The sequence below is a fragment of the Lampetra planeri genome, chromosome 55 (genome assembly GCF_965212315.1).
Source record: "Lampetra planeri chromosome 55, kcLamPlan1.2.h2, whole genome shotgun sequence".
NCBI lineage: Eukaryota > Metazoa > Chordata > Hyperoartia > Petromyzontiformes > Petromyzontidae > Lampetra > Lampetra planeri.
The window spans coordinates 4,353,126-4,376,210 of NC_136161.1; the positions used below are offsets into that span (position 1 = coordinate 4,353,126).

Here is a 23,085-nt window from a genome sequence, read left to right on the forward strand (position 1 = left end):
CGCCACACCAGTCACTCTTTTGAGGCTGAATCGACCTAGGGGAGGCCCAGGACCGGTTCAAATAATCGTCACCGGTGGTGGCCGTGAGCGGGAATCGAACTCGGGTCGCCGGGTTCGTAGCGCGGCGCGTGAACCACGACACTACAATGCGTGACGCTTCCACGTGCGCGGGTCACGTGACAGATGTGACGTCACAGCTCACTTGCCGTGCAAAAAATAAATGCATTATTGAGCTCCCCCCTCAAAAAAAGTACCAAAAGTGTATTTTCATAATGTTTGCATGGTTTACAGTCTGGAAAGTACCCACATGGCAAATTTAAAGTTTGTTGCATGTCGGGAAGTACGCTAAACATTTTGAACAGACACACATATTCACAACTTTGCCTTTTATATATATGGAGGTTATAGCCCTGTGAGCCATGCGGCTCTTGAGTCGTGGTGCAACCGCAACAAACAAAAACATGAACAAGAAAACATCTTAAAGCGACGACGCGCAACAGAAACATCCTGAGATAAACCAGCAAATCTTCCAGGAAAAGAAAAACCACCACCGTATTACAACGCCGTGTGATAGTTTTCGTTTAGTATCCCACCCCCCACCCCCCAAAATCATGCACAATCATCGATTTCCATTCCGCCTTTCGTCCTCTCACTCCTCCACGTTGCCCAACAGCGATGTTGAAATGTTGACTCCAACCCCCCTTGTTGTTTTGACACCGAGGGAGCGACCAGCGGCTCACCCGCTCGCGATACGCACCGAGCCCACGGTGGTTTGTTAGGGGGGTCCCCACATCGAGAGAGAGACGACCGAGGGACCGCGTGAGTAACCCAGCGATGTTCATCGTCAACGGGCGGACGGCTTTTTTCGATTTAAAGCTTTCGTGACTGCAGGGATTCATCTTCTTGGCTCTTTCGGTAAAGTCACGTAGAAGGGAAATAATAAAAAATAAAACATAATAAAATAATTCTCACGACGTTTCGGCCACAACGCAAGCAGCCGTCCTCAGGTGAAGAACAGGTCTGTCAGAAAAACAGCGTCTGAAATGACGCTGTCTTTCCGACAGACCTGTTCTTCTGAAATGACGCTGTCTTTCCGACAGGCCTGTTCTTCACCTGAGGACGGCTGCTTGCGTTGTGACCGAAACGTCGTGAAAATTGTTTTGAATTATTTTATTATTTCCCTTCTACGTGACTTTACCGAAAGAAGCAAGAAGATGGACGGCCTTTTGTTATTGTTGTTGTTTCATTGTTCCCGTGTCATTGTTGTTGTTGTTGACGATTGGCGCTGTGTAGCAAAACAGAGATAACCTCCTAACCCATACCCCCCCCCTCCCACCTTGTATGGACTTCGACGGAGTGTTGTGGGTCAAGTTGATGTCAGCGAGCACCTTCTTAAGGGCGACACTGGCACGAACGTTCATCTCAAAACACACAGAGACACACACAGAGACACATACAGAGACACACACACACAGAGAGACACAGAGAGACACACAGAGACACACACAGAGACACACACAGAGACACACACAGAGACACACAGAGACACACACACACAGAGAGACACACAGAGAGACACACAGAGACACACACAGAGACACACACAGAGACACACACAGAGACACACAGAGACACACACACACACAGAGACACACACAGAGACACACACACACAGAGACAGAGACACACACACAGAGACACACACACAGAGGCACACACAGAGACACACACACAGACACAACCACACGCAGAAACACACACACACAGAGACACACACACAGAAGCACACACACAGACACACGGAGACACACACAGAGACCAACAGACACCCAGACCCACAGAGACACCCACAGAGATCCACAGACACCCAGACCCATGGAGACACCCATAGAGATCCACAGAGACCCACAGATTAGCGCGGTTGTCTACGTACGGTAAGGAAGAAGTTCAACACACAAAGACAAAGATCCCCCGTGTAGCCTGTAACAGACTGTTGGGGCAAGTGCTGTTAGCGAGCACATATGAAGATCGGCACGGCTCACGAGGGGATGGGTGGCCAGCACCACGCCCGGCTGCCTTTGTCTCCCCAGTGGCGATGTTTACACACCGCACCAGGGATCTAAGGGAGGCCCAGGACCGGTTCAGATAATCGTCACTGGCGGTGTTGACCGTGAGTGGGATTTTAACTCGGGTTGCCGGGTTCGTAGCGCAGCGTAGCACTGACCACTACACTACCGCTCCCTGCAACATACACACACAGGGACCCACAGACACCCAGACCCATAGAAACCCACAGAGACCCATAGATTAGCGTGGCTGGCTACGTACGGTACACAAGAAGTTCAACATACAGACACACATAGAGACGCACAGACACCCAGACCCATAGTGACCCACAGAGACCCATAGATTAGCACGGCTGGCTACGTACGGTGCAAAAGAAGTTCAACATACATGCACAGAGACCCACAGACACCCACACCCATAGTGACCCACAGAGACCTACAGATACACCCCATAGAGACCCACATAGACCCACAGATTAGCCCGGTTGGCTACGTACGGTGCGAAATTAAGTTCAACACACAGACACACGCACGATACATAACAAGGGCTGTATACGGGTGGGGGGGGAGTCTTTGTCTCTGTTGTTGAGCCACGTTGTCGGCAGAGGGCAGTGTATTGACCCAGGGCCGTGTGGCTGATGTAAGGGGGCATTTTAAAGTCTCCCCAGGCTTCGCCCACCGGCTCAATGCTGCCCCCTAGTCGCAGCGTGGGGTGGGTTGATCCACGACAACAATGAGAATCGTCGTTTCTAAATCGGTGGCGCAATTTCTGTCGCGTCCAGGGACTCCTCCTCTACTTACGAACAATCAACTTGCGAACTTTCAGAGATACGAACAAACCCTGTCCCGTATGTCCAGGCGCCGTCTTTGTCCGATGGGCAGCACAAAAGCCGCTGTGGCTGTTGCTGCTGCTGCTGCAAGAATGATGATGAGCGAAGTTGATGTGATGACGGGGGCCGTCCATAAATGACGTCACGTGATTTTGGGCAATTTTTAACCCCCCCCCCCCTCGTCACACGGCGTCACAAAAAGTCAGACCCCCCCCCCTCAAATATGACGTCACAAAGCTCTGCCCGCTCCCCACCCCCCAAAACCATATTTCCATTTTGAAAATAAAACACGCTTCAAATCGCTTTAAACTATTGTCATTGTAGTGCGTATTTAATGTGGCGCTGCACTCTGATGTTGTAGGAGTGTTGTTATAACAATTCTATATTTATTGAAAGTTGCGCATTTTGATGTGACGTTACATTTCTCAAACCCCTTCTCCTTCCTCGTCACACATCGTCACAAAAATCTGACCGCCCCCCCCCCCTAGGTGCGTGACGTCATTTATGGACGGCCCCATGGTTTATAGCGCCCTTGACGAGATCGCCAGCGAGGTATTGAGGTGGTTCACTGGTGTCAAAACATTTCGCGTGTGTGTGATGTACCGAGCGTCATGACCTCACAATAAAAATGATACTGGTAGGAACCCACTGGTTCCACCAGCCCACAGGGGATTATTGCGTCCGTCCGTCATGCAGGGAGGGGCTGGGTGGGGAGGGAGGGGCTGGGTGGGGAGGGGAGAGTTGGGAGGAGCTGGGTGGGAGGGTGGGGCTGAGTGGGGAGGGTGGGGCTCGGTGGGGCTGGGTGGGGGGTGTGGGGAGGGGCTGGGCTGGGTGGGGCTGGGTGGGGCTGGGTGGGGAGGGTGGGGCTGGGTGGGGGGTGGGAGGGGTGGGGCTGGGTGGGGAGGGGAGGGTGGGGCTGGGTGGGGAAGGGCTGGTCACCCCGTGGTGCCCTTATAAAACTCAACGTTTAACCTACTCACGCCGGCTTGTGCCCACCCTCACAGTCGGGCATATTTGCGGAATACACCACGCCGCCGTTGACCCTGGCCATTGACCGAGCAACCCAACGTTCCTACCAGCTCCCTCCGCTGGAATGTATTGTATTCTTTCGCCAACGTGACGATTGTGTTGACCTTTGTGACGTTGCAGGGAAGGACTCTTCTGATTAGCAAGCATACTGCAAAGGGGCAGCGTCAGACATGCAGACAGGTAACGCTAATTTCTATAACATTGAATGCTTTTTCTGGTGTACATTAATAGTACAGGGACCTCCTCTACTTACGAACGAGTTAGGTTGCTGATGTTCTTTTCGTAAGTCGAATTGTTCGCAAATCCAACTTTACTCCCGTCGATTGCAAACACGTTGTAGGGCATGTACACTAAACACGGGGAATGGCTTTAAAGTTGTAGAATCTCCTGTAAAAAAGTCACGCAAACGCCAAACAGAAGGCGTCAGGTTCGGGGTCGAATCCACGACCTCCTGCATACCAGGCGAGGTAGTTAACATCTCCGAGCCACCGCGGGTCCCCTAAGCTTGAGATTCAGCAAAGTTTTTGTTCCCTCCCCACGGGGTAAATGAATGCGACATTAAAATTAAAAAAAATGCATTCCCTCTCATGGGGTGCCAAGGTGGCTAGGAGATGTTAACTACCTCGCCTGGTACGCAGGAGGTCGTGGGTTCTATCTAGACCCTGACGATGCCTGCTGCTGTAGATTTGGAGTTTGCGTCTCTCTCTCATCATCATTATCACGGTGGCTAGGAGATGTGAACTCCCTCGCCTGGTATACAGGAGGTCGTGGGTTCGATCCCCACCCTGACGATGCCTGCTGCTGTATATTTGTAGTCCGCATCTCTCTCACTCTCATCATCACGGTGGCTAGGAGATGTTAACGACCTTGCCTGGTATACAGGAGGTCGTGGGTTCGATCCCGACCCTGCCGTCACCCATGATAGCAGCTCACCGAAGCGTCTCATCATCGCCATCGTCATCGGCGCGCGAATCAATTTCCATTAAGAACGTCGACCCACCGCTCTTCTTTTTTTTGCGTGACAACAGAATGGACTCCGCCGGCCACGTCTCCCTCCCAGAAGTCTCCGCGGCGAACATTCTTCAAGAGGAAGCACCGGGAGGACACGTGGCCCTCCGAGAGGGCCCTGCTCGGGCAGCCCGAAGCCGACCCTCCCGAGCCCCATCAGCGCCACCTCTTCGGATGCCCCATGGAGGGCCTCTGGGAGGAAGGGCTCGCGCCCCGGGCAATCAGAGTACGGGGGGGGTTGGGGCATTACAAAATAGGAGATGTGTGTGTGTAGTACAAATGTTGATTCTAGATTTGAAATTAAATCACATGATTTAATTTAGTTATTTTTTACTTTATTATTATATTTTTTACCTACGTGACTTTACCGAAAAAACCTTAGAATACAAATGTTGACTTAAAGCTTTCGTGACTGTAGGAATTTATATTCTTGTGTCTTTCGGTAAAGTCACGTAGATATATTATTTTATTATGTTTAATTTATATTATTTTATTATTTCCCTTCTACGAGACTTTACCGAAAGAACCAAGAATATGAATCCCTGCAGTCACGAAAGCTTTAAATCAAAATGATAACAAATGTAATGTTAATATCTTCCAAAAGTCTCCACGTGTTTGCCATCGTTGTCAACACGTGCCTGGAATCTTCTCCAGGTTGTCTCCAGAGCCCGGAGGAGGCCCACTACCTGCGGTATCGTTTTTTTGCAAATTCTCTGAAGTGTTCACATCTTTTTGGGAAGCACCCTGTACACGTGTGCGTTCATTTGTGGACAGGAGCTCCTAGGACGGCTCTGGAGGCGAGCCCCCTGGGAGCCGGGGGTGTTCAGGCGTAGCCCGGGATTCCGCACCTCGCGGGAAATCCGCAACAAGATCAACGCTAACTCCCCAGCCGACCAATGGGAGCACGGCTCGCCCGTCGCCCTGGCAACCATCCTCAAGGTGCACTCTGGGAGCGCTGTGACGACACCACCATGTCGTCACAAACGAATCATGACAAAAAAACGCTTCGAACGTCGTCGAAGTTGTCGCCTCTTGACGATTTTATTTTTCGCGTGAATGGTAATTGTGGGTCGAACATCCACCCGTGACTAACACGACAAGCGATCGTGCGAGATTCTCTTAGGCGAAGACTGCACACAATGATAACGCAGTCAACCTGGTCATATTTACAAGATCACTAACGCCAGGTGGCTCAAATGTCAAAACACTTACCCAGAATGCACCGCTGAGTTCCTGGGCTTCTATTCTAGGCAGGAATCCATACTCTTTGGTTCTTTCGGTAAAGTCGCGTAGTTAGAAATACAAGGAAATAACTATGTGACTTTACCGAAAGAACCAGAGAGTATGTAGCTATGTTGCTATTTGACCAGATAAGGCCCACCTGAGCTGTGTAGATCTTTTTGAGAAGTGACCTGGCCGTAAATGATCGCCCAACGAGGTGGGATATCACCGTAGCAGCAGAATACGCTAAACGCAACAGAGATGTGTCTGTAACTGTGTGCGCGTGACTGTGTGCGCAAGTGATTCTGTGTGACTGTGTGCCGTGAGTCTGTGACTGTGCGTGAATGAGTTTGTGACTGTGTGCGGCTGTATGTGTGCGATTGTGTCTGTGTGTGTGACTGTGTGTATGTGTGACTGTGTGTGTGACTGTGAGTCTGCGTGACTGTGTGTGTGAATGTGAGTCTGTGCGACTGTGTGACAGTGTGTGACTGTGTGTGTGACTGTGTGTGTGAATGTGAGTCTGTGTGACTGTGTGTGACTGTGTGTGTGACTGTGTGACTGTGAGTCTGTGTGACTGTGTGACTGTGAGTCTGTGTGGCTGTGTGTGTGTGACTGTGTGTGACTGTGTTTGTGACTGTGTGTGTGACTGTGTGTGACTGTGTGACTGTGAGTCTGTGTGACTGTGTGTGTGACTGTGTGTGACTGTGTTTGTGACTGTGTGTGTGACTGTGTGACTGTGAGTCTGTGTGACTGTGTGTGTGACTGTGTGTGTGACTGTGTGTGTGACTGTGTGACTGTGAGTCTGTGTGACTGTGTGTGTGACTGTGAGTCTGTGTGACTGTGCACGTATTCACCGCTTGCTCCAGGAATTCCTTCGCTCCGTCCCTGGAGGGTTTTTCCCTCGCGACAGCTACGAGCAGTGGGTGGCTGCCGTGGGCTGTCCGGACGATCCCTGGGAACCAGAAGCCACCGTTCGGAGGATTGAGACGTAAGCCTCCCCCATAGCCTCCATCTCCCCCCCCCTACCCCACATTGATTAAGGGGCCGTCCATAAATGACGTCACGCACCTAGGGGGGGGTCAGATTTTTGTGACGACGTGTGACGAGGGGGGGGGGTTTGAGAAATGTGACGTCACATCAAAATGCGCAACTTTAAATAAATATAGACAACACGTTCTACTTAATTAAATAGACTTTTTGATAAATGTTTTCTCCTACAACATCAGAGTGGAGCGCCACATTAAATACGCACTACAATGACAATAGTTTAAAGCGCTTTGAAGCATGTTTTAAAACATTTGGGCGGGGGGGAGGCAGAGCTTTGTGATGTAATATTTGAGGGGGGTCTGACTTTTTGTGACGCCGTGTGACGAGGGGAGGGGAGTCCAAAATCGTCCAAAATCGCGTGACGTCATCTATGGACGGCTTCAAATCTAGAATTAATACCCTCTACGTGGAGGAATTTCACCTATCTGTTAGAATTTTTAACAGACGAGACAGATATTTTGCTGTGACGGTTTCACCTGAAGACGGAAGCTTGTGTTGCCTTCGAAACGTCGTGATTTTTATTGTTTTATTTTTATTAATTTTACTTACATGACTTTACCGAAAGAACTAAGAGTATGAATCCTTGCAGTCACGAAAGCTTCAAATCGAGAATGAGCTTCTATCATTTATGATGGCCAGGCCGCTTATGAAAAAGAGCTACGTAGCAGCTTTCTTGGGTGAGATCACGTAAGATATAAATGTGTCGTTAAATCCGCCACCACCACCATCCGACATGCTCAATGAGTAAAGGTTTAGTCGCAAAAAACAAAACGTTGACAATTCGTTACGAGATCGGCACTAAGCGATTATTGTGCATTGGAGAGCGTAAACCCACAGCAACATTGACAATTAGAGTACACACAAAAATAAACCTTTCTTATGAGCTAAACGATTAATCCCACGGTTTTTCCCCACGTGCTCGTGGCCACCTCTCAGAATGCTGTGCAGCGTGTCGCCCGAGCGTCGCGCTCTGATTGGCTCGGTGTTCCGCCTGCTGCGCCGCGTCGCCGACAACGCGCACTGGAGTCACATGACCTCGTTCAGCCTATCGGTGTGCACGGCTCCCAGCATGCTCTGGGCCCCCGGGGAGATCGACCGAAGGCAGGAGGGCGACGTCATCGACAAGGTCGCTTTAATAAATAAAAATAATTTAATAATAATATATACTAAGAAGAATAGGTTTTTAACCCTTTCTGGCAATAACACGGGAGTTGTGTTAAGATTTTCAAACAACAAATAAGGCATCATCAAGTCTGCATTAACCACGCACAGTACGTGCGGCAAAACATGCAAACAAACATGCTCTGCTAATAATATTGATGTATGGCATTGTCTTTGAAACTGATTGGCCTACTACACCAGAGACAGCAGCCATCTTTATGGCCCTGTCTCACTACCAGTGGCAAAATCTGTGGGTCTCTATGGGTCTGGGTGTCTGTGGGGCTCTATGTATGTATGATAAACTTCTTCAGCACTGTACGTAGCCACAACTGTGCTAATCTGTGGGTCTCTATTGGTCTGGGTGTCTGTGGGTTTCTGTGTATGTGCATACGTTGAACATCTTTCGCACTGAACGTAGCCAACCAGCCTCGCCGAGTGACGTCCGCTGTTGTCACTGTCGCTCTGTGCCGCCTCCAGATCGTCGCCTTCGTGCAGTTTCTGATCGACCACTGCCACGAGGTGTTTGGGGAGGTGGATGCTACGGATGACCCCAACTTCGACCTCCCAGACGATGGGGATCGCGGTGATGCTCAAACCAGCCACACGGCTCATCACCACCACCATCAGCTGAACGTCAACCTTCCACTCATAGCCGAATCTGACCTCCAACTCACTCCCGATCCAAGCACTGATATCCAAATGACTCTTAATCCAAACACTGACCTCAAACTCACCCCTGAATTTACCACTGATATTCAACTCTCTCTTGATCCAAACACTGACCCCAAACTCACTCCCGATCTAACCACTGATATTAAACTCTCTCCCAATCCAAACACTGACCCCAAACTCACTCCCGATCTAACCGCTGAAATTCAACTCTCTCCCAATCCAAACACTGACCTCAAACTCACTCCTGATCTAATCACTGAAATTCAACTCTCTCCCGATCCAAACACTGACCTCAGACTGACTCCCGATCTAACCACTGATATTCAACTCATCCCCGACCCACACACCGACCTCAAACTCGCCCCAGATCGAAACGCCGACCTCCAATTAATTTCCCACCGAAGGACTCGCCTCAAATTTCACCCCATCCAAAGCGTGAAGGTGATTGTCAGCGGCGATCCAACTGCTCACCTCCCGTTCAGATGCGATCCAAGTACCGATGTCCACTTTGACCCCAATCCATCGTCTGACCTCCAACTTAATCGTGATCTGAAAACTGATGTAAAGTCCGACCACGGTCCAAGCACGAGCCTCAAGTCTGTGCACGAACAAAACGTCGAGGTCCAACTCCATTCTGATCCAGACGCTCACCTCGGACTTGACCTCGCGCTTGATTTTGAACGCGACAACAAGGCTGACGCTAAGGAACCAGACCCTGACCTGAACCTCGAGCTGTCACTCGACCCCGACGTGGATAAATCACCTCGGCTGGAAGCCGGAGGAAGCATCGACCGTCGCCTCGACCCTGACTCAAACGTTGACCCTGCCGCTGACCTCGAGCCCGCGGCGGTGGCGATCGCCGCTCGACGTCGCCCGGCGGACATCGAGGAGAGTGCCGGAAATTCCCGCATCAGGGGCACCACGTTTACCATTGGCGCCAAGTTGGGGACATCCCTCGTATTACACAGGAGCCAAATCGCTCGTGAACAAGAGCCCCACGGAAACCGCGGGGCGGACGCGTCACGGTCCGCATCGCAGGAGGAGGCGCGACGCTCTGAATCGGAGGCCCAGTACTTCAGATCGCAGGAGGGGCGAAGCTCCGGATCGGAGGTGCGGTTCTTCAGGTCGGAGGCGACGCGACGCTCCAGATCAGAGGAGGTACGGTGCTCCGGATCGGAGGCACAGTTCTTCAGATCGGAGGATGCGCGACGCTCCGGATTGGGGGCGCGGTTCTTTGGGTCAGAGGAGGTGCGACACTCAGGCGACAGCAGGCGGCCGGAGCAAAGAGACTTCCACTGGGACTCATGGAATCCGAGGCAGCAGACGCGGCCGGGGGTGATCCGGAAGCTCGTGAAACGCGGCAGGAAATCCGCCCCGCAGGAAGTTGCCGATGGTCGCCGAGCGGAAGAAGTGGAAGCTGCGGCTGTGAAGGCTTCGGCCTCGTCTATTCATTCTCCATTGGGTGTCAGACGATCCACCAGTCCCGTTAACTTTTCTGTACCGGAAGCCCCAAATGCCATCCCGCGATCGCGGCCTGGGGCCATCAAAAGGGTCGTCCGCTACATTGAGCACCGCGTGCCCAAGGGTCAGGGCATCCCGCGGGACGCGCGGTTTCCTCCGCCGCTCGTGCACCATTCCCAACGGAGCAGTCGCCTCTCCAAGCACGAGTCCTGGCCCAGGGCCAAGGGAAGGCCGTCGAAGTCCGAGCCTTTCCAATCGGACTCAGGGTGTTTGACGCTGCCCTTTCAGTTCTCCAGCCCGGAGGTGCGGGCTCCCGCCCATTCGTCCCGTCCTGGGGCCATCAGAAGGGTCACCCGCTACGTGACGCACTCCACTCCGAAAAAAATCCACGATGTCTCGTGGGAAGGTGACGAAGGTTTCCCGGAGGAGGTCGCAGGTACCCCACCGACAGGAAAGGCCCCTAGCTCGCGCCCGGAGGGCACCCCTCCGTTCGAGCCGCGGGAAACCTCTCAACGGCCCCCGAGCTCCATCGCCTCCTCCGACACGGACGGCCTCCGGGTAATGGTGATGGTGGCGCGTACGGAGGGGCGCAGGCACCGGCCCGCTCCACTCGTGGCGCTGGGCCGCGGCGTGGTTCACGTGGCCAGGCCATCGCCGCCGTCGGCGCGTAGCAGTCGCCGGCGGTCGCTCGCTCGCCGGTCGTTCACGGACGCCCGCTGCGCTCGCCTGCCACGCAGGGTCTGGCTGTATCGGACCCTCTGAGCTGTAAGAGAGTGTGACGCCGCACCCATTGAGGCTGTGAGATATTTTTTTTTTTTATGAATTCAAAGCTAGGCTGTAGGAGAGTGTTTTAACACGCGTGTGGACTTCCGCGACCACTGACATATAAGCCACTTATATATCAACATTCGTCTTCGAGGTGGTGGCTGGTCGGACGGCTCAAATAATTAGAAGGGCACTTAATCTGAAAATAAATATAAATCAGCTTGTTATCCAACAATCCCATAACATCGCTTACGAGGGCAACCCTACACTGCAGCCCCACACTGCTGCTGCTGATGATGATACCCCGCGTTGGCTAGGATATGCTAACCACCTCACCTGGTATACAGGAGGTCGTGGGTTCGATCCAGACCCTGACGCCTGCTGTATATTTGGAGTTTGCATCTCTCTTTCCCGGTGGTCGCGTGGACTTTTCTCCGGGTCCTTCGGTTTATCCCCCTCCAAATTTATAGTCAATGTCTCTACACGTTTAGAGTATTTGGCTACTCTATATTTTTATGTGATGATGACGATAAGCCACTTCGTTGAGCTATCATTTGTGATGGTCATGTCGCTTTTGAAAAAGAGCTGTGTAGCTCAGTGGCCCTTACATCAGTTAAAATAGAAATATTATCCATAATAAATATTAGCTATAATAAATATTAGCTATAATAAATATTAGCTATAATAAATATTAGCTATAATAAAGGGTTTTTTGGAGTTCTTCTTTTGGGTTAGATCACGTAAAATATAAATGTGTCGTTAAATCCGCCACCACCACCACCACCCGACATGGCCAATGAGTAAAGGTTTAGTCACATAAAACAAAACGTTGGCAATTAGTTACGAGATCGGCACTAAGCGATTATTGTGCATTGGAGAGCGTAAACCCACAGCAACATTGACAATTCGAGTACACGCAAAATTAAATCTTACTTATGAGCTAAACAGAGATAGGACGACACGCGCAAAGGATCACAGTGAATTGTCAGTGTTGTGGAAGTTTCAACTAAACTATTTTATTTTACCGGATAAAGTGCATAATGAAGGTTAACGTAAATTATAAATGCGTCATTAAACCCATCGCCACCACCACCCGACACGGCCAATTAGTAAAGGTTTAGTCACGTAAACAAAAGGTGGCCAATTAGTTACCAGTTCAGGACACTAACTGGTTGTTGTGTTGAAGAGTAAACCCACTACAATATTTACAATTCGAGTAGCTAGTGACATTTCGCCGGTGATTACAACAACAGCCAGCATCATTATCAGGTTGACTTGCCAGTATTGTGAAGAAATCTTCCTGTGTTGTCATCATTATTATCATGGATGCCATCCAGTGGCGTAGTAATACATTATCACTGGCGTAGTAGCTACGTTATCACTGGCGTAGTAACGACATTATCAGTGGTATAGTAACGACATCATCAGCGGCGTAGTAATGACGTTATCAGTGGCATAGTAACTACATCATCAGTATCGTAGTAACGACATTATCAGTGGTGTAATAACTACATTATCAGTCGCGTAGTAACTACATTATCAGTGGCTGCTTGCGTTGTGGCCGAAACGTCGTGAGAATTGTATTTTATAATGTTTTATTTTTATTATTTTATTATTTCCCTTCTACGTGACTTTACCGAAAGAACCAAGAAGATGAATCCCTGCAGTCACGAAAGCTTTAAATCGAAATTTAGTAGTTAGCTCTTTGCAACAAAACGTTACGGCTTCGATGAAATGTAAATGAAATGTGGAACGTAAATGAAAGCATTTTCTTCAAAAAATAAATTGAAACCGCGTTTTAAGTGTTCGTTTGTTATTGTTGTTCTGTTGACGCCCAACTTTACTTCCATGCAAAGGTTGCCTCGTTCGACTCACACGTTCCATGCCTCTTACTGTCTCAACGACACAAAGAGCTGGATGACATCAAACCATCTGAAGCTTAACTCGACGGCTGCGACATCCCAGTATCGGATAAGGCAACCACATGCCTTGGTGTCCTTGTCGATAGCCAGTCCCGGGTTAAGCTAAGCGCGCGGACTGTAGCAAATGTTGTTATAAAGGGCCCCTAAATTTTATTAAAACATTACAACACAAATTTTTAACTTGCACAGTAAAGTAATTGTATTTTTTCATTTGCTATATAGCCAGATAATACGACAAATCGCAAACCTTAAACACCCAGTCGTTCATAAAAGTTGAAGGTGGTATAGTACTATAGTAATGGAGCAAGTGCAGAATCGCTGAACCGCAATTGATAGCTCGAAAGCCCTCGAAAGCGCGGAGCGACTGGGATAATCCAGGAACTGTCGATAGCGAACTGACATTCGCCGCTCGCATCGGGCGCCCGACTGGACGATGCTTCCACCGTTCTCGGCAACCTCGTACACGGTCCGCCCGTGCTCCAAGCGTGGAGACTGCGAGGACGCGAATCAGCGCGTTCATCATCGCTGCCCCACGTGGACTAACTTGCAAATGGCGTCTTCAGCCATGCCAGCGGTTCTAGATTTGAAGCTTTCGTGACTGCAAGGATTCATATTCTTAGTTTTTTTGGTAAAGTCACGTAGGTAAAAAAATTTAAATTTAAATTAATACAAATAAAATAATAAAAATCACGACGTTTCGGAGGCAACACAAGTCTCCGTCATCAGGTGGAACAGTCACAGCACGATAGCTGGAGACTTGTGTTGCCTCCGAAACGTCGTGATTTTTATTTTATTTTTATTTTACTTTTATTAAATTAACATTTTTTTACCTACGTGACTTTACCGAAAAAACCTAAGAATATGAATACATGCAAAAGCGGTGTTCGCACGTGACCACTCCGTGTTGAACGTGTGGGGGGTGTGGCTTGCTGAGGTGAGTGTGGGCGTGGCTTGCTGAGTTGGTTGTGGGCGTGGCTTACTGAGATGATTGTGGGCGTGGCTTACTGAGGTGATTGTGGGCGTGGCTTCACACGTGAAACCGACGTTTGGCACAGCAACCAGCAGTAGCCTGTCCAGCGCCCATCGACGATGTCTACCCCGTTTGCTTCGAGCTGATAAAAGTTCAAGTTCATTTATTAGGTGTAGCCCTGTGAGCCATTCGGCTCTTGAATCGGGTGCAACCGCAACAAACAAAAAACATCTTAAAGTGAATATGTGACTAAGTGCAAACAGAAAATCCAAGAAAAAGACAGCAAAATATCGCAGATAAAAAAACACAGCAGCAGCAGCCTGTCCAGCATCAAACCTACGAGGACTGCCCCGTCTTCTTCGAGCTGTTCACCGACTCCGTGAGTCTGGCGTGCGGCCGCCACACGCTGTGCAAGTCGTGCCTCGAAGCCCACCGGGACGACGCCGCCTCGGCCACGTGGCCAGGCTGCTGCAGAGCCTACCACGCTAGGCCCGAGCTGAGCAGCAGGTGCGTCGCCGTGGGGTAATTTGGCGGGAAAGCGGCGCGCCGGGTGAGGGTTCGAAGGTGGATTGGAGCGCCCGTGCGGTGGTGAGTGGGGGGGGGGGGGTGAGTGGGGTGGTGAGGGGGGGGGGGTGGTGGGTGGGGGGGGTGAGTGGGGGTGGGGGGTGAGTGGGGGGGGGTGAGTGGTGGTGAGTGAGTGGTGGGGGTGGTGGGTGGGGGGGGTGAGTGGGGGGGGGGGGTGGAGTGGTGAGTGGGGGGGGTAGTGAGTGGGGGGGGGGTGGTGAGTGGGGGGGGTGAGTGGTGTGGGGGGGGGGTGTGGTGAGTGGTGTGGGGGGGGGGGTGTGGTGAGTGGGGGGGTGGTGAGTGGGGGGGGTGGTGAGTGGGGGTGGTGGTTGTGGTGGTGAGTGGGGGTGGTGGTTGGGGTGGTGAGTGGGGTGGTGAGTGGGAGTGGTGAGTGGGGGTGGTGAGTGGGGGTGGTGGGGGTCGTGGTTGGGGTGGTGAGTGGAGGGGGGGGGTGGTGGTGAGTGGGGGGGTGGTGGTGAGTGGGGGTGGTGGTGAGTGGGGGGGGGGTGAGTGGGGGGTGTGGTAAGTTGGGGTGGTGGTTGGGGTGGTGAGTGGGGGGGGGGTGGTGAGTGGGGGGGGGGGTGGAGTGGTGAGTGGGGGGGGTAAGTGGGGGTGGTGGTGAGGGGGGGGGTGAGTGGGGGGGTGTGGTGAGTGGTGGTTGGGGTGGTGAGTGGGGGGTGGTGGTGAGTGGGGGTGGTGGTTGGGGTGGTGAGTGGGGGGGGTGGTGGTGAGTGGGAGTGGTGGTGAGTGGGGGGGGGGGGTGAGTGGGGGGTGTGGTGAGTGGGGGTGGTGGTTGGGGTGGTGGTGAGTGGGGGGGGGGGTGGTGAGTGGGGTGGTGGTGGTGAGTGGGGGTGGTGGTGAGTGGGGGGGGTGAGTGGGGGGTGTGGTGAGTGGGGGTGGTGGTTGGGGTGGTGAGTGGGGGGGGGTGGTGGTGAGTGGGGGGGTGGTGGTGAGTGGGGGGGTGGTGGTGAGTGGGGGGGTGGTGGTGAGTGGGGGGGGGGGGTGGTGAGTGGGGGAGGGGGGTGGTGAGTGGGGGGTGGTGGTGAGTGGGGGGGGGGTGGTGAGTGGGAGTGGTGAGTGGGGGTCGTGGTTGGGGTGGTGAGTGGGGGGGGGTGAGTGGGGGGGGTGGTGAGTGGGGGGGGGTGAGTGGGGGGGGTGGTGGTGGGGGTGGTGAGTGGTGGGGGTCGTGGTTGGGGTGGTGGTGGTGGTGGGGTTGGTGGGTGGTGGGGGTGGTGGGTGGTGGGGTGGTGAGTGGTGGGGGTGGTGAGTGGTGGGGGTCGTGGTTGGGGTGGGGGGGGGGTGAGTGGGGGTGGTGGGGGTCGTGGTTGGGGTGGTGAGTGGGGGGGGTGGTGAGTGGGGGGGTGATCGTGGTTGGGGGGGTGAGTGGGGGGGTGGTGATGGTGGGGTTGGTGGTGGGGGGGAGGTGGTGGTGGCCTCAAGGTGCACATGGCCTGGCACAAGCGTCGTGGTGACGTCACCGCCACTTAGTGGTGAATGGCGGTTGTTGGTTGAGGTGGTGAGGGTGGGGGTGGTTTGGGTGATCGTGGGGGTGGTGGGGTTGGGGGTGGGGGGGTGGTGAGGGGGGTGGTGGTGGGGGGGATGGGGGTGGTGGGGGTTTGGGTTCATAGTTTGTTTATTAAACGTGTTGCCTCCAACTTATACAAGGTAGTCCTCTACTTACGATGGAGATGTGTTACGACAACCCCATCGTAAGTCAAAAATATCGTAAGTCGAAGATGGCCTAGCCTGCCCAGGAGTCTTAAAGAAATTTAGCGAAACAGAGCAATTTATAGTACCGTACTGTATAAACTATATACTGTATGTATTTAATTACAATACTGTATTGCACAGTAAAATCTAAAGTAAATCAATTCTTAGCCTCCCTATATGAACTGCAATTTAATAGAAAGTTTTTTCAGGAAACAATCCTATCTGCTATAAAAACTTTTAACATGCATTGAACTTATCATATCGTGGTAACCCTAAAATAAAATCGATAAAGCTACGTGTCATACATGCATTGAACGTATCGTATAATTGGGCTTTGAAACACAAAAAACACAGAAAAAAATACACGCGCTAACACCGAGACAACTTAACTCCGTCGACGGCTGGTGAGAGTGAAGCATCACACAAGGCGGGAGATGCGTACATCCCGGCAGTGTCCCAACGTACAGTATCGTACCTCGTACGCTGCTGTGTTTGCCTGCCGCGCGAAACTTAAAATATCTTACAATTTTCTCGTATCGCTATCGCCATCGTAAGATCGAAATATCGTAAGTCGGACCATCGTAACTCGGGGACTATCTGTAGTGTGTGCGCCTCCTTGTATGTTACACACTACACTGGTGCCAGAAGTGATTATTAGTTTGGTGTAGCTAGGAGCGATTAGAAATGTTAACAAGACGTAAGGCTCTCACCCAGTCGTCTTCAGGTGAAGAAACAGATGACGGTGTGATCCCACAGACGGCCCCGGTGATGGAGCGCGGGGAGATCCTGGTGCCGGCGCAGCAGCGAGACCCGGAGCTGGCTTCACCGCCTCCACCAGGGAGGGAGCGCTGCCTTATGAAAGACTGCCCCGGCGACCTTCTCTCCACCATCGCAGATCTGGCTGGTGTACTACCGCAGGAGAACGTCGACGGAATGCCGCGGACCTCCGTCGCTGTTTCCCGCGCACGGGAAACGGTAGAGGCCCATGCCGCGCGGGAGCCCGCCAAAATTCAAAATGCGCGGGACTCATCTCCCGCCAAAACCAACCTCCCGCCAGCAGCACTTCAAGCGGACCAAGATTTTCCCTTAATTCAGGAGTTCGCCGCTGCGGGCGGCGATTGGGAGGTTTTCTGCCTTCGCTTCTCCGTCAACTTCGAAGTGGCAAGGTGGACGGAGGAGGAGGCGCTGCGGGCGCTCCCTCTGGTGCTCGATGACGACGCGCTGGCAGCGTTTGACGCTATCCCCGACAACGACAAGGCGACACTCACCCAAGCGCTCCAGCAGATGGGGGCGATTTTCGCCCCTCTGTCAATGCAACGCCACAAGTTTGCTATGCTTAGGCGAGAGGAGGACGAGCCACCCCTCGCCTATCGCGCAGCACTACTGTTTTTGGCGAAATCGGCGTATCCCAAGATGGACCACGTGGGGTGGGAATATCTCATCCTGGACAAAATGCTGCTGCTGGCCCGAGATCTCCAGGTCGTCTTGCCATACATGGATGACGACGACCTGACGTCTTTTCAAGTTGCGCAGTGCCTCCAAACCCATTTTAATGCCACGAGGAAGACCGCCAAAATTAAAAATGCACGGAACTCGTCTCCCACCAAAACCGACCTCCCGCCAACAGCGCTTCAAGCGGACCGCGATTTTCCCTTATTTCGGGAGTTCACCGCTGCGAGCGGCGATTGGGAAGCTTTCTGCCGTCGATTCTCCGCCGCCTTCAAACTGGTGGGGTGGACGGAGGAGAAGGCGCTGCTGGCGCTTCCTCTGGTGCTCGATGATGATGCGCTGGCGGCGTTTGACGCTATCCCCGACAACGACAAGGCGACACTCACCCAAGCGCTCCAGCAGATGGGGGCGATTTTCGCCCCTCTGTCAATGAAACGCCACAAGTTTGCTATGCGTAGGCAAAGGGAGGCCGAGACGCCCCTCGCCTATCGCATAGCACTGCTGTCTTTGGCGAAATCGGCGTATCCCAAGATGGACCAGGTGGGGTGGGATGGTCTCGTCCTGGACAAAATGCTGCCGCTGGCCCGAGATCTCCAGGTCGTCTTGCCAGACATGGATGACGACCTGGCGTCTCTTCAAGTTGCGCGGTGCCTCCAAGCCCATTTTCATTACGCGCAGGAGCGCGCAAAAATAAAAAATGCGCGGGACTTGTCTCCCGCCAAAACCGACCTCCCGCCAACAGCGCTGCAAGTGGACCGCTATCTTCCCTTTCGGGAATTCACCGCTGCGGGCGGCGATTGGGAGGCTTTCTGCCGTCGCTTCTCTACCGCCTTCAAACTGGCGGGGTGGACGGAGGAGCAGGCACTGCTGATGCTCCCTCTGGTGCTCGACGACGATGCGCTGGCGGTGTTTAGAGGTATCCCCTACAACGACAAGGCGACAGTCACCCAAGCGCTCGCGCAGATGGGGGAGATTTTCGCCCCTCCGTCAATGAAACACCACAAGTTTGCTATGCGTAGGCAAGGAGAGGCCGAGACGCCCCTCGCCTATCGCGCAGCACTCCTGTCTTTGGCGAAATCGGCGTATCCCCAGATGGACCAGGTGGGGTGGGATTTTCTCGTTCTGGAGAAAATGCTGCCGCTGGCCCAAGAGGTCCAGGTCGTCTTGCCAGTCATGGTGGACAACAAACTGACGTCTCTTCAATTTGCGAGGTGCCTCGAAGCCCATTTTCACACCCGTTGGCATGTCGGTGTGCTCGCGAGCACGGGACCGGCCACAGGAAAGCGGCTTCTACAGTGGAAGGGGTCGGAGGAGTACCACCAGGGCGTACGAGACCGGCCGAGGGGGGCCTTCCCTTGCCCGAGGGACGACCCGATCGTGTGCTTCAAGTGCGGGCTGCCAGGTCATGTGGCCAAGCGGTGCCGCGCTCAACGGGGAGGACTCTCCAAGTCGACGCCGTCTGCGGATCGTCGCCCCTTCTCTCCTCAGGCGAGTCGCGGCGCACCTCTCACCTCAGGCAACTCACCGTTTCTGCTCATGCACGGGAGGGAGCAAGATCCGCCTATTGATGTCCAACTGACTCCGGATCTGGCTCGTAAGAAAATGCCCGTCCCTGTACGCTTTACCCTCCAGCACTTGTCGGAGGCTAGGGAGGTTTCCCGAGGTAATTTGGCTTTAAAACAAGCTGCTAACGAACGGCGGGCGAGGACACGGGAAATTGTGACCAAATGGGCAGTTGGGGATAGGGCGTGACTTCACTGCCCCCAGGTCCCTGTGGGGACGTCCCCTAAGCAATATAAACCTTGGCAGGGCCCCGTGGAAATCGTTGCGGTAAAGAGCCCGCAAAGTGTCCGCATCCAATTCGGTCGCAGGCGCTGGTTCGTGCATGCGTCGCGTCATAAGCCGTTTTGTCCACCTGACGGCGCTCCTTCATCTCCAGTCCCTGGGGGCTCTGTATCAGGTGAGCCCGACGTGCTGGGGCGCTCGTCCGTGGATACAATGCCTCAAGGGTGCTCTGCCTCTTCCCCCACAGGGCCACAAAAACTGAGGTCTGCGAAGCAGCCGGCTAAATCGGCTCAAATTGGGGAAGGACACCCATCGTCCGGTCCTTCTCCGGTCTGACAGCCGTCTCCTCCACCTCAAGAGGGGCCACCCCTCTCGGTCCAGCTTTGTCCCATTTCGGGACCCCCCGCGGAGGCCTCCCCCACCCCGTCTGGGGGTCCGGCGATGAGGACGCGCTCAAAAACTACCCGGTTCCGATGATTCTCACCAGCACGCCAAGATTTCTGCAAACCATCGGGTTGTGGTCTCGCGAGCCGGAGCCCGTCCTGTGCCATGGCACGCGGATTTTGTGTTATGATGTTGGGGGTGGTTGCGTTGTTCTTGTTAACATAGCGTTCAGTGTTAGAAGGCTCCCCATAGCGTTCAGTGTTGGAAGGCTCCCCATAGCGTTCAGTGTTGGAAGGCTCCCCATAGCGTTCAGTGTTGGAAGGCTCCCCATAGCGTTCAGTGTTGGAAGGCTCCCCATAGCGTTCAGTGTTGGAAGGCTCCCCATAGCGTTCAGTGTTGAAAGGCTCCCCATAGCGTTCAGTGTTGGAAGGCTCCCCATAGCGTTCAGTGTTGGAAGGCTCCCCATAGGCTCCGCTGAACGCTATGGGGAGCCCTTAACACAGAACCCTATGGGGAGCCTTTAACATTCAGTGTTATTGGCTCCCCATAGCGTTCAGTGTTAAAGGCTTCCCATAGCGTTCAGTGTTAAAGGCTTCCCATAGGGTTCAGTGTTAAAGGCTCCCCATAGCGTTCAGTGTTAAAGGCTCCCCATAGCGTTCAGTGTTAAAAGGCTTCCCATAGCGTTCAGTGTTAAAGGCTTCCCATAGTGTTCAGTGTTAAAGGCTTCCCATAGCGTTCAGTGTTAAAGGCTCCCCATAGCGTTCAGTGTTAAAGGCTCCCCATAGCGTTCAGTGTTGAAGGCGTCCCATAGCGTTCAGTGTTGAAGGCTCCCCATAGCGTTCAGTGTTAAAGGCTTCCCATAGCGTTCAGTGTTAAAGGCTCCGCGTTCAGTGTTAAAGGCTCCGCGTTCAGTGTTAAAGGCTCCGCTGAACGCTATGGGGAGCCTTTAACACAGAACCCTATGGGGAGCCTTTAACATTCAGTGTTAATGGCTCCCCATAGCGTTGGGCACTGTAGTGCCGGGTACTGGAGGGACACGTGACCGGGGGCCGAGAGCCATGTCTTCATACAGGAGGGGGCGGGGCCGTGGGCGTGTCGACGTCACGGTCAGGAGCATAAAGGGGCGGTCCCATGAGTGTTCTTGGCTCGTTCTGTGGGGATCAACTGGAAGCTCTTCGTTCTTCGCTCCTCGTTTTGTTGTGCAGTCTGGACTGGGATTCGTGGGTCAAGCAGAATGTGTCCTGCTGCTGTTGACCCGTTCGTTTAGTTTAACTCGCACGCACATAGCGATAGAGAGCCACACCGAGCTCGTGGACTCAGAGTGTTTATAGTTTCATCTTCTTGGTTCTTTCGGTAAAGTCACGTAGAAGAGATATGATAAAATAATAAAAATAACACATTAAATAATTCTCACGACGTTTCGGCCGCAACGCAAGCAGCCATCCTCAGGTGAAGAACAGGTCTGTCGGAAAGACAGCGTCATTTCAGAGTCAACGGCGGCGTGGTGTATTCCGTCATTTCAGACGCTGTCTTTCCGACAGGCCTGTTCTTCACCTGAGGACGGCTGCTTGCGTTGTGACCGAAACGTCGTGAGAACTGTATTTGATAATGTTTTATTTTTATTATTTTATTATTTCCCTTCTACGTGACTTTACCGAAAGAACCAAGAAGATGAATCCCTGCAGTCACGAAAGCTTTAAATCGATAAATGTTCATAGTTTGTTTATTAAACTTGTTGCATCCAACTTATAGTGTGTGCGCCTCCGTGTATGTTACACACTACAAATATTAAAGGCTCCCCGGAGCGTTCAGTGTTCAAGGCCGCTGCAGGAGCCCATCGACGAGCTCCTGGACTCCTTCAAGGTGTCCAGAATCGCAGCCTCGACCCCGCGGGGCCCCCCAGCCGACCCCGCGACCCCCCCCCCCCCCCCCCCCCCCCCCCCCCCCCCCAGAGAGAGCGGGAACCGGAGCGGGCGACACGGCACGCGGAGCTTCCGAGGATCCGCCTGCGTTCTCGCTCGACGTCTTCGAGAAAAGTGTCGCGCTCCGTTCATTGCCACAGCCAACCGGCCCAGCGCTATCCGCTCAACCGTCTTGTCCAGGGGTCGGCAACCAAAATAACAAGAAGAGCCATTTCTTTCCAATTCGGTACAAAATTCAGTATTTCAAGAGCCGCAATGCATCTGAGTACATACATATCGTCAAGAAGCAGCCCGTAAAGAGCCGCATGCGGCTCCGGAGCCGTAGGTTGCCGACCCCTGGTCTTGTCGGTCCGGGTCCAGAGTCTCCCACGCACCCCGGTCACGTCAAATAAAACACATTCCTGCAGAGGGAGCTGGACCTGCTCTCCACCTGAGGACGGCTGCTTGCGTTGTGGCCGAAACGTCGTGAGAATTATTTTATTATGTTTTATTTGTATTATTTCCATTCTACGTGACTTTACCGAAAGAACCAAGAAGATGAATGGGTTTAATGAGTGATGGCCATATAAGAATAATACTGGAGGGTGGGGAGGGGCTGGGTGGGGAGGGGAGGGTGGGGAGGGGCTGGTCACCCCGTGGTGCTCTTATAAAACTCAACGTTTAACCTACTCACGCCGGCTTGTGCCCGCCCTCACAGTCGGGCATATTTGCGGAATATACCACGCCGCTGTTGACCCTGCAGGCCATTGACCGAGCAACCCAACGTGTTCCTACCAGCTCCCTCCGCAGGACATTGTGTTTATTATTCTGACATTCAATGATGATTGGATTGAATGAATGGGTTGAGTTCGATCCCCGATTAACGTGGCCACCGGCTGCTCGGAGACGGCGATTTTATCTGAGCCGGTCCCTGCGTCTCCCCCCCCCCCTTAGGTCGACTCAGCCTCAAATTGAATGACCTGGCTGATGTTGCTGCTGTTGTTACTGCTGCTGCTGCTGTTGTTGTTGCTGTTGTTACTGTTGCTGCTGCTGTTGTTGCTGCTGCTGTTACTGCTGATGCTGCTGCTGTTACTGCTGTTGCTGCTGCTGCTGTTACTGCTGATGCTGCTGCTGTTACTG

The 23,085-nt window shown here is 53.0% G+C and overlaps 2 protein-coding genes across 5 annotated transcripts; both read left to right on the forward strand.

Annotated features, from left to right (window-relative positions):
* Positions 1 to 710: 710 nt before the first annotated feature.
* LOC144735521 (uncharacterized) lies at positions 711 to 13,062 on the forward strand. 3 transcript variants are annotated; one of them, XM_078617922.1, is made up of 8 exons: positions 718 to 819; positions 3,385 to 3,448; positions 4,046 to 4,105; positions 4,954 to 5,159; positions 5,708 to 5,872; positions 7,021 to 7,142; positions 8,138 to 8,327; positions 8,840 to 13,062. In XM_078617922.1, the coding sequence occupies exons 3-8, from the start codon at positions 4,096 to 4,098 to the stop codon at positions 11,255 to 11,257; spliced, it is 3,111 nt and encodes a 1,036-aa protein (XP_078474048.1). In that variant the 5' UTR covers positions 718 to 819; positions 3,385 to 3,448; positions 4,046 to 4,095; the 3' UTR covers positions 11,258 to 13,062. The 3 variants fall into 3 exon arrangements, with proteins under 3 accessions (XP_078474047.1, XP_078474049.1, XP_078474048.1); XM_078617921.1 differs by lacking the exon at positions 3,385 to 3,448 and having other exon boundaries at positions 711 to 819; XM_078617923.1 differs by lacking the exons at positions 3,385 to 3,448; positions 5,708 to 5,872 and having other exon boundaries at positions 711 to 819.
* Positions 13,063 to 13,164: 102 nt separating this feature from the next.
* LOC144735528 (uncharacterized) lies at positions 13,165 to 20,942 on the forward strand. 2 transcript variants are annotated; one of them, XM_078617937.1, is made up of 3 exons: positions 13,165 to 14,740; positions 17,183 to 19,363; positions 19,908 to 20,942. In XM_078617937.1, exons 2-3 carry the CDS (start codon positions 17,195 to 17,197, stop codon positions 19,920 to 19,922), a joined length of 2,184 nt encoding a protein of 727 aa, XP_078474063.1. In that variant the 5' UTR covers positions 13,165 to 14,740; positions 17,183 to 17,194; the 3' UTR covers positions 19,923 to 20,942. The 2 variants fall into 2 exon arrangements, with proteins under 2 accessions (XP_078474063.1, XP_078474064.1); XM_078617938.1 differs by having other exon boundaries at positions 13,165 to 14,659.
* The last annotated feature ends 2,143 nt before the right edge of the window (positions 20,943 to 23,085 follow it).

Coding starts and splice junctions, on each gene's coding strand:
- LOC144735521 (XM_078617921.1), top strand. Junction 5,160..5,707: donor TCGCGCCCCGGGCAATCAGA/GTACGGGGGGGG, acceptor ATTTGTGGACAG/GAGCTCCTAGGACGGCTCTG. Junction 5,873..7,020: donor CCCTGGCAACCATCCTCAAG/GTGCACTCTGGG, acceptor CGCTTGCTCCAG/GAATTCCTTCGCTCCGTCCC.
- LOC144735528 (XM_078617937.1), top strand. CDS start 17,195: ATGGAGCGCGGGGAGATCCTGGTGCCGGCGCAGCAGCGAGACCCGGAG.